Raw genomic sequence first — 12,569 nt, forward strand, 5'->3', positions numbered from 1 at the left:
TCTTCTCTCTTGGTGTAGTCATCCTCTCAAATAGAGACAAATGATGTTGAAACCACCAATTGTAATTAAGGATTTGTCTGTTTTTTTTTTTTTCTTTTAATTCTGTCATTATTCTTCTTTAGGTATTTTGAAACTTTGTTGTTAGTCACACATATTATATGTCTTCATTGGGCCCTGTTATTAAATGTCCCTGTATAACTGCTATTATTCTCTTTCCTGGAGTCTACTTTGTCTGGTGTTGATGATAATTTCTTTTCCAGTGTTTTACGTTTAAGTTTATTTTTTGTATTTGAATTGTCTCTGTAGACAGCAAATAATTGGCTCTCATTCTGACAATTACTGCCTTTTAATTGGAATATTTCAACCATGTACATTTAATATAATTGGTTTTAAGTTTTTCATCTTGCTACTTTTTTTCGGTTTGTCCCATCTGTTCTTTGTCGTTGTTTTAGGTTTCCTGGCTTCTTTTGGATTATTTATTTAGTTTTTATGATTCAGATTATCACCACTACTGATTTATTGGCTGTACTCATTGCTTTTATAGTGATTGGTCTAGGACAGTGTGTCTTATTTTGGGCTGCAATAAAAAAATACTATAAACTGGGTGGCTCAAAGAATAAACATTTATTTTCACACATTTCTGGAGTCAGAGAAGGATAGAATTAAGGTGGGAGAGGGCCGGGGATTTAGCTCAGTGGTTTCGCCGCCTGCTGCGCAAGTGCAAGGACCCGAGTTCCATCTCCGGTACCAAAAAAAGGGAGAGAGAGAATTAAGGTGGCAGTAGGTGTGGTTTCTGGTGAGGGTCCTCTTCCTGGCTTAGATTGCTGTCATCACTGTGTGCTTACGTGACCTCTTTGTGCTGTTGGAGGCAGAACTGATTTCTTTCTTCTGTGAGGACACAGATCCCATTGTGGGGTCTATAGCTTTATGACCTCATCCTAAAGGCTCCACCTAATACCAATACATTGGAGATGAAAGTTTTAATGTATGAGTTAGGAGGGACATAAACATTCATGATTTTGGTCTCAGAATTGGGTTTATATTCTTACACATCATTGAGGCCTGCCCAAGACCTTTTTTTTTTTGGTTTTTTGAGCAGGGTCTCCCTTTGTAGTTCAGGCTGGCCTCAAACTCACAGCAATCCTCCTGCCTCAGCCTCCAGAGTTCTGGGATTACAGGCATGTGCCACCACGCCTGGCTCAAGACCTTTTATTTTTGTGGGTTATATCTGTAATACTGTATCTATTTGAAATTATAACTAAGATGTTAAAAAATATTTACTCATTTCAAATAACAATCAATATAAATAATAATAGCCAGGCATGGTGGTACACTCCTGTAATCCCAGTACTTTGAGGGGGCTGAGACAGAAGGATTACAAGTTTGAGCTCAGCCTGGGCAACTAATGACTCAGTAAGGTCTTGTTTCAAAATAAAAAAAATTAAAAAGCGTTGGGGATGTAGCTCAGTATACCCGGGTTCAGGCCCCTGTAGTAAAAAAGAAAAGCAATAATAGTGAGAAAAGTGGTATTGTTTTACATTTTTGTACATCTCTTTGTAAGATAGCTGGATTTTCATATCTACTTCTCCATTCAGTCCATTGTTTTGTTTGAACTAAATGAAGGAAATCTGGCATCACACAGAAATTTAGCTGGGGAAAGGAACAGTATTTTAATAGCCTTTGTCAGTCCTTTTTTATTTGACTGTGTTGAAGATTATACCTCACACATGCTAGGCAACTAACTGCCCCACCATTGAGCTGTATCCTCAACCCACACCTCTTTTTTTGATACTATATCCAAATTTTTATCCAGGAATAATGGTGAACACCTGTAATTCCAGCATCTTGGGGGCTGACACAGAAAGATAGCAAATTCAAGCCTAGTCCGAGCATCTTAGCAACTTTTTTTTTTCAAATTAATTTTTTGGTACACTTTTGATAATACATAATCACATTAATCATAGGGAATTTGTACCTGTACATAATACATCTTGATTCTTCCTTTTTCCCCCATTTCCCTCCCCTCCCTTCAACCCTTCTTCCCCTCCTTATTTTAAAAATGTTTTTAGATTTTTTTATTAATAAATTTTATCCCATTCCCCCCTCAAGCCCCCTCCCCTCCCTATTTACAAAAGCTTTGTTTCCAGTTTTTCCTTCTATTCTCTTTTTATTTCCTTTTCCCTTCCTTCACTTTCCCCTACCTCCTCCCTCATTCCCCTTCCCATTTGAACATTTTCTTCCTACTTCCCAATATCTATCATCCATTTTGGTTCTTATTTACCTTTTCCATTTCTCACACAAGAGAAACAATGCAATATTTAAATAATATTTAAACGAAGTAAAATATTTATTTCACTTAAAAATATGACCTCGGTGCATTCATTTACCTAAAAATGTCTCAAGTTTATCCTTTTTGACACAGTAGTACTCCATTGTATATAAAAACCACGTTTCCTTTATCCATTCATCAACTTCATCTGTTGATGAGCATCTGGGCCGTTTCCAAGATTTAGTTATTACAAATTGTGCTGCTATAAACATGGATGTGTATGTATCGTTGTGGTATGATGTTTTTGACTCTTTGGGGAAGATAATCTAGAAGGAGAATAGCTGGATCAAATGGAATCTAGGTTTAGTTTTTTAAGGAATCTCCATACTGACTTCCATATTGGTTGTACCAGTTTACACTCCCACCAACACTGAAGAAGGTTCCTTTTTCCTTGAAGCCTCGCCAGTGTTTGCAACTTAGCAACTTAACAAGACCCTGCCTCAAAATAAAAAGTAAAAAACAGGCTGGGGATGTAGCTCAGTATGGCCCTGGGTTCAATCCGTAGTACCAAAAATAAAAGAGAGAGAGAAAAAAAGTGATCATTTCTTCAAGCTTAGCTGAAATGTAGATTGATCTGTCTTGCATTTTGAACAAAATTTTTTTTTAACCTGTGTTTTGTTTTTAACATGCATTAGTCATTTGGAAAATACTGGCTCATTGCATTATGCAAATTTGCCAAATGTCACTGTATTTTGTTATATCAAAAATTCATATTTATTAATATCACCAGTGATTTAATGAGAAAAGTGTGTAAGTACTGGGATGCTGTGAAGTTCAAAAGTTCTGATTTTCATAAGAAAACACTACTGACAACAAAGAATATTTGTTGTTTTCCTTGAACAGAAAATTTTATGATTTGTCCAGAATGATAAATCAGACCTTTCAAATGACTGGCACTGAACAGGCTTTTACAACACTGTTATCTATGGTTTACTTCAAATACCAAATTGTAAAAGTCTGCCAATTTTTAATTGTGATTTAAGTGCATATCTCACAAGAATCTGTTTTTGTTCTTTCAGGCCATAATGCAACAGGGGGATACATCGATAAAACCTATTCTCCAAGTCATTGTAAGTACCTATATATGTTTTTCATCAAACAGTTTTAGACTTATATATAATTATAAATTATGGTTGATGAAAGACTTAAAGATTTGTCCACCTCAAAAACTTCCCCAGCTTTTAAAAAAAATTATGTTAAAGTTAAACCTTTGGAGGTTCAGATTTGTTTCTCCTTTTTTGAGACAGGGTCTCCCTTTGTAGTTCAGGCTATCCTTGAACTCACTGTGTAGTCCAGCCTGGCCAGTCCTCCTGCCTCAGCCTCAGAGTGCTGGGATTATAGGTGTGTGCCAACACACCTGGGTTGGAGGTTCAGATTTAATGCTTTGCCTCTGTTCTTTTCCTTGTTGAGTTGATGACATAATGCTAATGTCATTGGAGCTGCCTCCTTACTTGTCTCCCTGTCCTTGGATTTATCTTGTTCAAACATGTGTTACATATGACCTCTGGAAAGATATATCTAAATTAATGTGTCCACTTAAAATTCTTCCATTAGCTCATTGTTTATTTAAGGAATTCTCAAGTTTAGTAGGAATTGTAAAATCAGTAGAAGCAGAATCCAGATCACACCTGCAGAGTTTGAGACAGTAAGCCTGCTGGTCACCCACTCCTCCTAGACTGCCAGTTATCGTCAGGCTCTGTTTACATATTTCACTTCCCTCAGAAAGCTGCCTCTGATCTCCTTCAAGTTGTGCTAAATGTCTTGGCTCTGCCTCTTTAGCATTATGTGCACATTTTGCTTATGTCACTTTACTTTCATCTTCATCCCAGTTGTAAGCCCCTTCAGGGCCAAGATTTTTTTTGTTCTGTTTTGTTTTTTCATTTTTAAAATTTCTTTTTTTTTTTCTTTCTTGAGTCAGTTTTGCTATGTTGTCCAGGCTGACCTTGAACTTGATGTCCTACTGCCTCAGTTTCCTGAGTAGCTGGGGTTGCAAGTGTGCACCACCACACCCAGCTTACACAGTACCTTATATTAGATGCCATATATATATAGATAGATAGATAGATAGATAGATAGATAGATAGATCTATATATATCTAGATATATCTTTTTTTGTAATCAATTTCCGCCAAATTTGAGTAAGGGAGAACACAACAGATTGGCATTTTCATTTTAGTCTGCTCTGTGTTATATTTAATAACATTGCATGGAGAGAGGTTGGTGAGAAAATCACCAAATCCAATTTTCTTTCATTTGCATTTTGCTGTCAAGAGAATGGGCACACTGTTTATCATGTCCTGAACTAATTGCAAACCCACCATCCTGCCACTTAGGTTTACTTATCTCGGGATTGGGCAGAAAACCTGGCTAATGAATCGTTTTCTATCCTAGAGCATCCGCCCCATTACTACAGGGAATAGTCCACCCCGATATCGACTGCTTATGAGTGATGGAATAAACACTCTATCCTGTGAGTATATAAATCTGAGTATCTGTAACTGTTTAAATAACAAGCACACCCAACATTTTGATTGCAATAATTTGGGGCACTCCTCAAGTCTACATTTGGGCAGTTATAGCTAGCAGAGACCACTCTAACAATAGAATGGATATGGTGGAAAGCTGCCATTTGGCTTAATTTTCTATTAACTTGTGCTCTTTTTTTAAAATTAATTTTCCTAAGGATGATATTGACATTTAGTAAATGTGATGGGTTGGCTGTCCTGTACTTGCCTTTTGGGGGATTTTTTTTTTTTTTTTTTTTTTGGTACCGGGGATCGAACTTGGGACCTTGCGCTTGCAAGGCAGATGGCAGAACCACTGAGCTAAATCCCCGGCCCTTATTAGTTTTAATTTAAAAAGGAACATGTTTAAGTCATTATTTTTCTTTGCGATCAGCTTTCATATTCTGAAGACTGAAACACTTTGCAGGCTAAAGTAATCTCTGTGCTTTTTAGCTTTCATGTTAGCAACACAGATGAACTCTCTGGTTGAGGAAGAACGATTGGCTAGCAACTGTATTTGCCAGATTCAACGATTCATTGTTAACACTCTGAAAGATGGAAGGTATGTGTTTTGTTTTCTGTCTTTTTGTATGGGTACTAATTTGTGAACAGAGAAGTACATCAGATGCCAAAATTCAATTAGGAATTTAAAAAGCCATTGGTGAGTTTCCAGCTAAGAACTTATACCTATTCAGTTCTGAACTCAGGTCACTAAAGCATGATGCCAAGGGAAGACAAATAGGAAAGCAAATGGGAAATCTCAGTGCAGAAGATTAAAGGAGAATGCACGACTCTACTTCTGATTGGTTTTAGAATCTTTTAATAGAGGCCACTCACTACAGCAAGATGTATATTTAATTATACAATGTTGCCCTTTTGGGGAGTCTTGAATCCTTCCTAGTAAACATGATATTCAGCCAGTACAGAATATGTTAAGTCCCTACAAGATGGTGTATCCTAGAACAACAGTGAATAGAACTATTATTTCCATTGCTAAATGATTTATTTTAGAAGGGAGGAGTCTTCTGTGCAATTTTTCTGTTAACATTTTTTACTTTTAATTACAAAAGCAAATATGTCAAGCATTCCCATATTAGTAAAGGTGTATCAGTATGTTACATTATCTGTACATTTCCAGTTTTTTTCAATTTCTTTTGGATATATCTTTCTCCTTTTAACTTTTAGCCTTTCTGTTATTAATTTTGAGTGTTTATATTTTAGGTATTATATGTGTTGCATTTGTTCTGTTTTCTTAGCTTTTCAAACTCCTTGTTCTTCTGACTTTTCTTTTAACTCATCTGTTGGGTCTTTATTGAATTCATAGTCTTATTTATTTTGTGAGTCACTTTTGGGGAGTATCATTCCTTTTCTTGGCTTATGCTTTCTTCTAGGCTGAGTTCCTTAATTATCTTTTTCCCTTGTTCCTTTCATTTTTATACACCATTGTCTATTGCATTGTTGCTATGTCCTTTCTTTTTATCTTGTTTGTGCTTAATGTGGACAATTCTTCCAGACTTCATACGTGCTGTGACACAGTCTAGGCTAGGTACATCTTCGTGCCAGCCTTCCTACATGAGGGACCTATTATCTTCCACTCCAGGCTACTGTAAGTGCCTTAAGCTGTGCTTTCCATTCGCTTTTCTGTCCTCTAGGGAATGGTTGTGGGAGAGGCTGGAGAGCTTTGCTGGGTTGAGTACAGACAGTCCGTGCTGGGGAAACTCCAGCACTCTGTCAATCAGGAATACAGTTAGTTCCACTCTCATGGGCTCTGCCATATTTCTGCCCCTCAGCCTGGTGGCCTGTCTTGGACTCTTCCCTGCCTCTGCTGAGAGCCTGCATGTGTGTACATCCAAATTTACTTACCTCTTGCCTTCTTATTGGTCATTTAGGTTTATTCTCAAGGAGGCTTTAACACACATCTTCATTCAGTTTACTTTTTGTGTTCATGCTTTTATTTCTGAGGAGTTAATTGCTAGAATTAGTATTGTGTGGTCAGGGGACAAAATACACCACCTGCCTTGCTCCTAAGTGTTATGGGAGAGTGTCTGCTTCTGAAAAACCAAATCCTTAAAAAAAGAAAAAAGAAAGGAGATGAGTGGTAGGGGAATGTGCAGTGACTATCGCTGGGGACAGGGCTTCTTTATAGCACGATAAAAATGTTCTGAAGTTAGGCAGTAAGTGATGCTTGTGCAACTCTGTGCTCAAATCCACCAAATCATAGTTTGATAGGGTAAATTTTATGGTATCTGAATATCTCAATAAAGCTATTATTTTAAAATTTATTTATGTATTTTTATTTGTGTTTTTGAGGATCTTGCTCTAGCCCAGGCTGGCCTGGAACTCACAGTGATCCTCCTGCCTCAGCCTCCAGAGTGCTGGGATTACAGTTGTGTACCACCACACCCAACAGACCTTTTTTTTTTTAAACCTTGTCAACATACTAGGGTTTATTAATTTTAAAAAATAATTACTAATCATTAGTATTTTAATTTACACTTCCCTGTTAGTGAGATACAATGTCGTTTCTTGTTTTTATTGACTCTTTGTAGTTTCTCTCATTCTCGCTCTCGCTCTCTCTCTTTTTTAATACTGGGGATTGAACGTAGGGCCTCACATATGCCAGACAAGTGCTATATCGCTGAGCTATATCTCCAGCCTTTTTTTTTTTTTTTTTTTTTTTGGTACTGGGGATCAAACTTGGGTCCTTGTGCTTGTGAGGCAGGCGGCGGAACCACTGAGCTAAATCCCCAGCCCTCCAGCCCTTTTTATTTTTGAGACAAGGAACCACTAAGTTACCTAGGCTGCAATCTTCCTGCCTCAGCTTCCTAAGTAGTTGGGATTACAGGTGTGCACCACTGTACCTAGCTTCTTTTGAAAAACTTTTATTTATAGGAGATCTTTGCAAACCAGAGATATTAACTCTTTGTTATCTGTTTCACATTTTCTTTTGCTAACTTTTTTTTTTTGCATATGTTATCACATGATAAGGAACTAAAGAATTTTGCAAAAATCTATTCATATTTGTCCCCCCCCTTATTTTTTTTCCTTTATGGCTTCTGGATTCTATATCATGCTTGAGAAGTTTCCTGACCAGGTTATAAAAGTATTTTTTAGTTCTTTTGGACATGTCTCTGAATTTTTTTTTTTTTTTTTTTTTGGTACCAGGGATTGAACTCGGCCTTGTGCTTGCAAGGCAGGCAGCGGCACCACTGAGCTAAATCTCCGGCCCCCACATCTGTGAATTTTTACAAGGGAGGCAGGTATCCTAACTTTTTTCCAGATAGGTAGCACATATCGTGGAGGGCTCTAGTAAGCAGTTGAGGTTTTATTCTGAGTGTGTTATGAGGCCAGAGGGTTTTGATCAGGGGAACTGAGGCATGATCTAAATTTTTTTAAAGTTCCAGAAGATTATTCAGATAGTTAATGTGGAAAATTGTCGCCTGGTGACAGAGCAGATGCAGAAAGAATTTGCCATGTTTTCCACTGATTTGTCTGTTCCTGTCAGTGACAGCTTTTTGTTCTGGGGGAAGATTTTAGTAACAGCTTTATAGGGATTTAATTCATATAACATACAATTGATTTAAAGTATAAAGTGGTTTTAATGTGTTTACAGAGCTATACAGCTGTTACCACAATTAATTTTACATCATTGATCACACCAAAAAGAAACCCTGCACCCCCCAGCTTTCATCCCTGAGTCCTCCAGCTTCCCCAGTCCCAGGCAACCACTAATCTACTTTTTGTGTCTACATGTTAGTCTATTCTGGATATTCCATATAAATGGAATCATACAATATGTGGTCTTTTTCGGCTGCCCTCTTTCACTTAACATACTGGTTTCACGTGGGTTATAGCAGGTCTTACTGCTTATTCCTTTTTGAGGCTATGATATTCCAAATCAAATATTCAGAGGAACAGTTACATCTGTACATGTTTAGATTTTTTTCTTGTCATTATGCCCTAAACAATATAGTATAACAAGAGTTCGTGTAGCATTTACATTGTATTAGGTATTACAATTAATCTAGAGATGATTTAAAATATATAGGAGGATGTGTTTATGTTGTATGTAAATACTGCCTTGTATATTTTGGTATCCGAGGGTTACCAAAATCTGGAAATTGTCCTCTGTAGATACTGACAGGCAGCTGTGATTAGGAGTGGAATTGCTGGATCAAATGGTACCTTCATGATTAGATTAACTTTTTGAGGAATTACCAGACTCTTTTCCAAAAAAGGTACGCCAATTTACCTTCTCGCCAGCAGAATAGAAGTGCGGAGCTTCTGCACAGCCTCCCTAACACTTAGAATTCTGTATCATAGAATTTCAGCTAAACTGTCACCTGCAGAGTGTTTTGGTTAACTTTCAGCAATGTATTCCTTTACTTTTTTCACCCCCCCAAAAAAATTTTCTTGGCAGCTCTCATGTTTATTTCTCCATATGAGTTTTATGGTTATATTGTCAAATTTTGAAAAGTAAGTGGAAGTCTTGTTGGGGTGCAAATAATTATATTAAATTTATATAGTTGATAACTAGGTTTTTTTGTGCATATAGTATGTGCCCACTTAAAATTTCTTGGGTTTTTTTAGGATACACAATTGTTTATCTCATTGAAAAATTTGTGTCATTTATTTTGTTTCTTTCAATCTTACCGAATTAGCTAGCACCATCAAAACGACTTTGTTAGATAGTAGTAATGTCAGCAGGTACCTTCTTTGTGCCCTGATTTTAAAGGAAATGCTGTTAGTTCACTGCTCAGCTTGATTTTTATCATGTAGATACCTTCACTTTATCACGTTCAGGACTCTTCTCTTTTTAGGTCCTTCTATTCAGAGTTTTTTCAAGTATGGCTCTTCAATTTTTAAAAAGCTTTCCCTGTATCTCCATATGATCATTGTTTTTAATCCTTTAACATCTATGCAATAGATTAAATAATATTGAACTAGTCTTTCATTCCTACACAATAAATCCTTCCTTAAAAATAATCCTAAAGCTTCCTTTTTTTCTCTTGAAAAAAAAAAAATCTTTTTGTTGTTTTTGCAGTACTGTGGATTGAATCTAGGGCCTACCCACTGAGCTACATCCCCACCCCATCCCCTTTTTTTCCTCTTGAGACAGAGGCTGGGCTGGAACTTAGGGTCTTCCTGTGTTAGGCTTATAGGTGTGTCCACGGTGCCTGCCCTTTCCCCCAGATCTCTTTTATTCTGGACAATTTTAAACATCTATGAAAGTACACAGTGGTGCTAAGAGTCCCCTTATGGATATTACTCAGATTATCACCTCATGTCCAGCCTTGCTCTGTGTCCTTTCTACATCTCCTTTTGTCTATAATTTTGAAATAAATATCAGACATCAGATAGATTGATCAATTGATCGATCTCCTTGAAGGTAGATGTTTATGTGTCTATCTATGTCAGTATGTACAGTATTCATGTCCATATATAATCTTAACTGAATCAGGGTCCAAAGTAAAGTTCACACTACAGTAGATGAATAATCTGTAAATCTCTTGACATATGTAAGATCCTTCTCCAGATCTTTTTCTCCCTTACTGTTTGTCAAACAGTCGGATCATTTGTCCCATCATCTCCCTTCAACAGTCTCCTTCAGTCTGGATTTCTTTGATTGCTTTTTTGTAAAGATGTTTAACATGTCTTTGACATCTGTATTCTTTGTAAGGTGCTATTTGTGTATTCTTTTAATATGCTGTTGTATTCATCTTGTTAATATTTAATTTAGGATATATTTCAAGATGAAATTTTTTTGAGTGTGTTTTCTTTTAGGTTTTGATCTTAGGGTAATGCTAAATAATTGATAACTCTTCCATTTTTATATGTCCTGGAGTGATTTGTATAATTTGGGAAGGTAGTTAAGTACTCACTGCTAAATATCAGATAGTTTTACAAGGTTTCTGTATCTATTTTCAGGAGAAATCATTTCAGGCTTATTTTATTGAAATAGCATAACCCTGATAGCATACCTGTTAAAGGCAAACTGATTAATTATATGTAAAAGTCCAAAATACAGCATCCATACCTTTTAAACAATAAAACATGAACTTGAGTTTATTGTTGCTTGACTTTTGCTCTAAGTCATCTACTCTTTTCACCTCTACGGGCACTTCTTCAGCTCAAGCCTCCATTTCTTCCTCCACTTAGTTCTCCATAGATTTCTTCTTCCTGTTGCAGTTCTTTTTAAAATGCAGACATGATCACAACATTGTTATTCAATTATGGGTTAAGAGCTAGGGGCCCATTGTTACATTAAGCACTAGAGGTTACCTGCCTTTACTGAAAGTAGGGTCTAGAAGGAGAGACTGATAAACAGTAATAAATATATTATTAAAAACTGAGAGGTGTTCTAAAGGAAAGAAATCTTGGTTGTATGAGAGTAGAACAAAGAAACCTAATCTAAAAGAGTAGGACAGGGCCAGGGATTTAGCTCAGTGGTTTCGCTGCCTGCCTAGCAAGCCAAGGACCCGAGTTCCATCCCCAGTACCAAAAAAAAAAAAACAAAAAAAGAGTAGGACAGTGTCTCTTGGAGGAATGATGCTTGAGATAAAAACTAAAAAGTGAGTGTTACATAAAGGCAGAATGAGAAAAAAACATCATAATCAGGGCAACATGTATGCAGGCCATGGAGCATAGCATATGCCAGGAACTAAAAGAAAACTTGGGCTCAGGAGTGGTGAGATTGATGGAGAAATTAGCTAGGCCAGGCCATGGAAAGCCTTGTAAGCTGTGTCAAAAGTTTTACTTTAACTGATGTTTGCAGTGTTGGGGATCAAATGCAGAACCTCACACATCCTAGATAAAGGCGCTACCACTGAACTATACCCCTGTCTGCATTTTAAAGGTCTTTGTTTGAGCCTAAGGTCTTGGGGAAGTTTTTGAAATGTTTTAATCAGAGTTAAAGATGAGTCTAAGACATGTAACTTCTTAAAGGTAAGTAATAAAAATTTCCCCAAAACAAACCTTACTGTTCTGTATTACTAACATGCACTAATTTTTTTTTTTTTTTTTGGTACCGGGGATCGAAATCGGGACCTTGCACTTGCAAGGCAGGCAGTGGAACCGCTAAGCTAAATCCCCGGCCCTCATCCACTAATTTTTTTTAAAAAAGATAATAATTAGTTTTCATTGGGAAGAAGTAATTGTTTAGATAAATATATGTTTCTGAAAACATCATCTCTTTGGGCCACAAACTCATGTGTTTCAGAATCTCATCTAAATTCTTATTATGTCCATGGCTCCTTGAAATATGCTATGTAGCAAGTATGCAGCATTTTAATTAAGGAACTGCTTGGGAAATGAATACCTTGCTATCACAAAAAGCTTAGATAGTGATGCCATCCATGAAAGATTAAGGGAAATACTTACATAGGAATTGATACTGTATATTTCTCAAGTTATTCAGTAATGAAAAACAGTTAACAAAGGGAAAAAATTTTATCAAAATTATCATTGAGGGGGCTAGGGATTTAGCTCAGTGGTGCTGTCGCCTGCCTTGCAGGCGCAAGGCCCCAAGTTTGATCTTTAGTACAAAAAAAATTTATCATTGGGGGAAAGCTTTTTAAGTAGCTTGTCATTTGAAAGGCTTCTTAATGTATTTATTTTGACTTGTTTCTGTTTGTTTGCCTTTGTAGGAGAGTGGTTATTTTGATGGAATTACAAGTTTTGAAATCTGCTGAAATAGTTGGAATGAAGATTGGCAATCCATTGCCCTATAACGAAGG

The 12,569-nt window shown here is 36.7% G+C and overlaps 1 protein-coding gene across 2 annotated transcripts in view; it reads left to right on the forward strand.

The window, feature by feature from the left end:
• Positions 1-12,569, forward strand: part of Rpa1 (replication protein A1) — a 58,892-nt gene that overhangs the window by 8,723 nt on the left and 37,600 nt on the right. For both annotated transcript variants that reach the window (XM_004857149.4, XM_021238213.2), the window contains exons 2-5: positions 3,349-3,399; positions 4,721-4,799; positions 5,287-5,395; positions 12,480-12,568. In XM_004857149.4, the coding sequence (XP_004857206.1) occupies positions 3,349-3,399; positions 4,721-4,799; positions 5,287-5,395; positions 12,480-12,568 (328 nt within the window). The remainder of the gene's footprint in view (positions 1-3,348; positions 3,400-4,720; positions 4,800-5,286; positions 5,396-12,479; position 12,569) is intronic.

Source organism: Heterocephalus glaber, unplaced genomic scaffold, assembly GCF_053883595.1.
Source record: "Heterocephalus glaber isolate CG9 unplaced genomic scaffold, H.glaber_assembly_v1.0 deba00001564, whole genome shotgun sequence".
NCBI lineage: Eukaryota > Metazoa > Chordata > Mammalia > Rodentia > Bathyergidae > Heterocephalus > Heterocephalus glaber.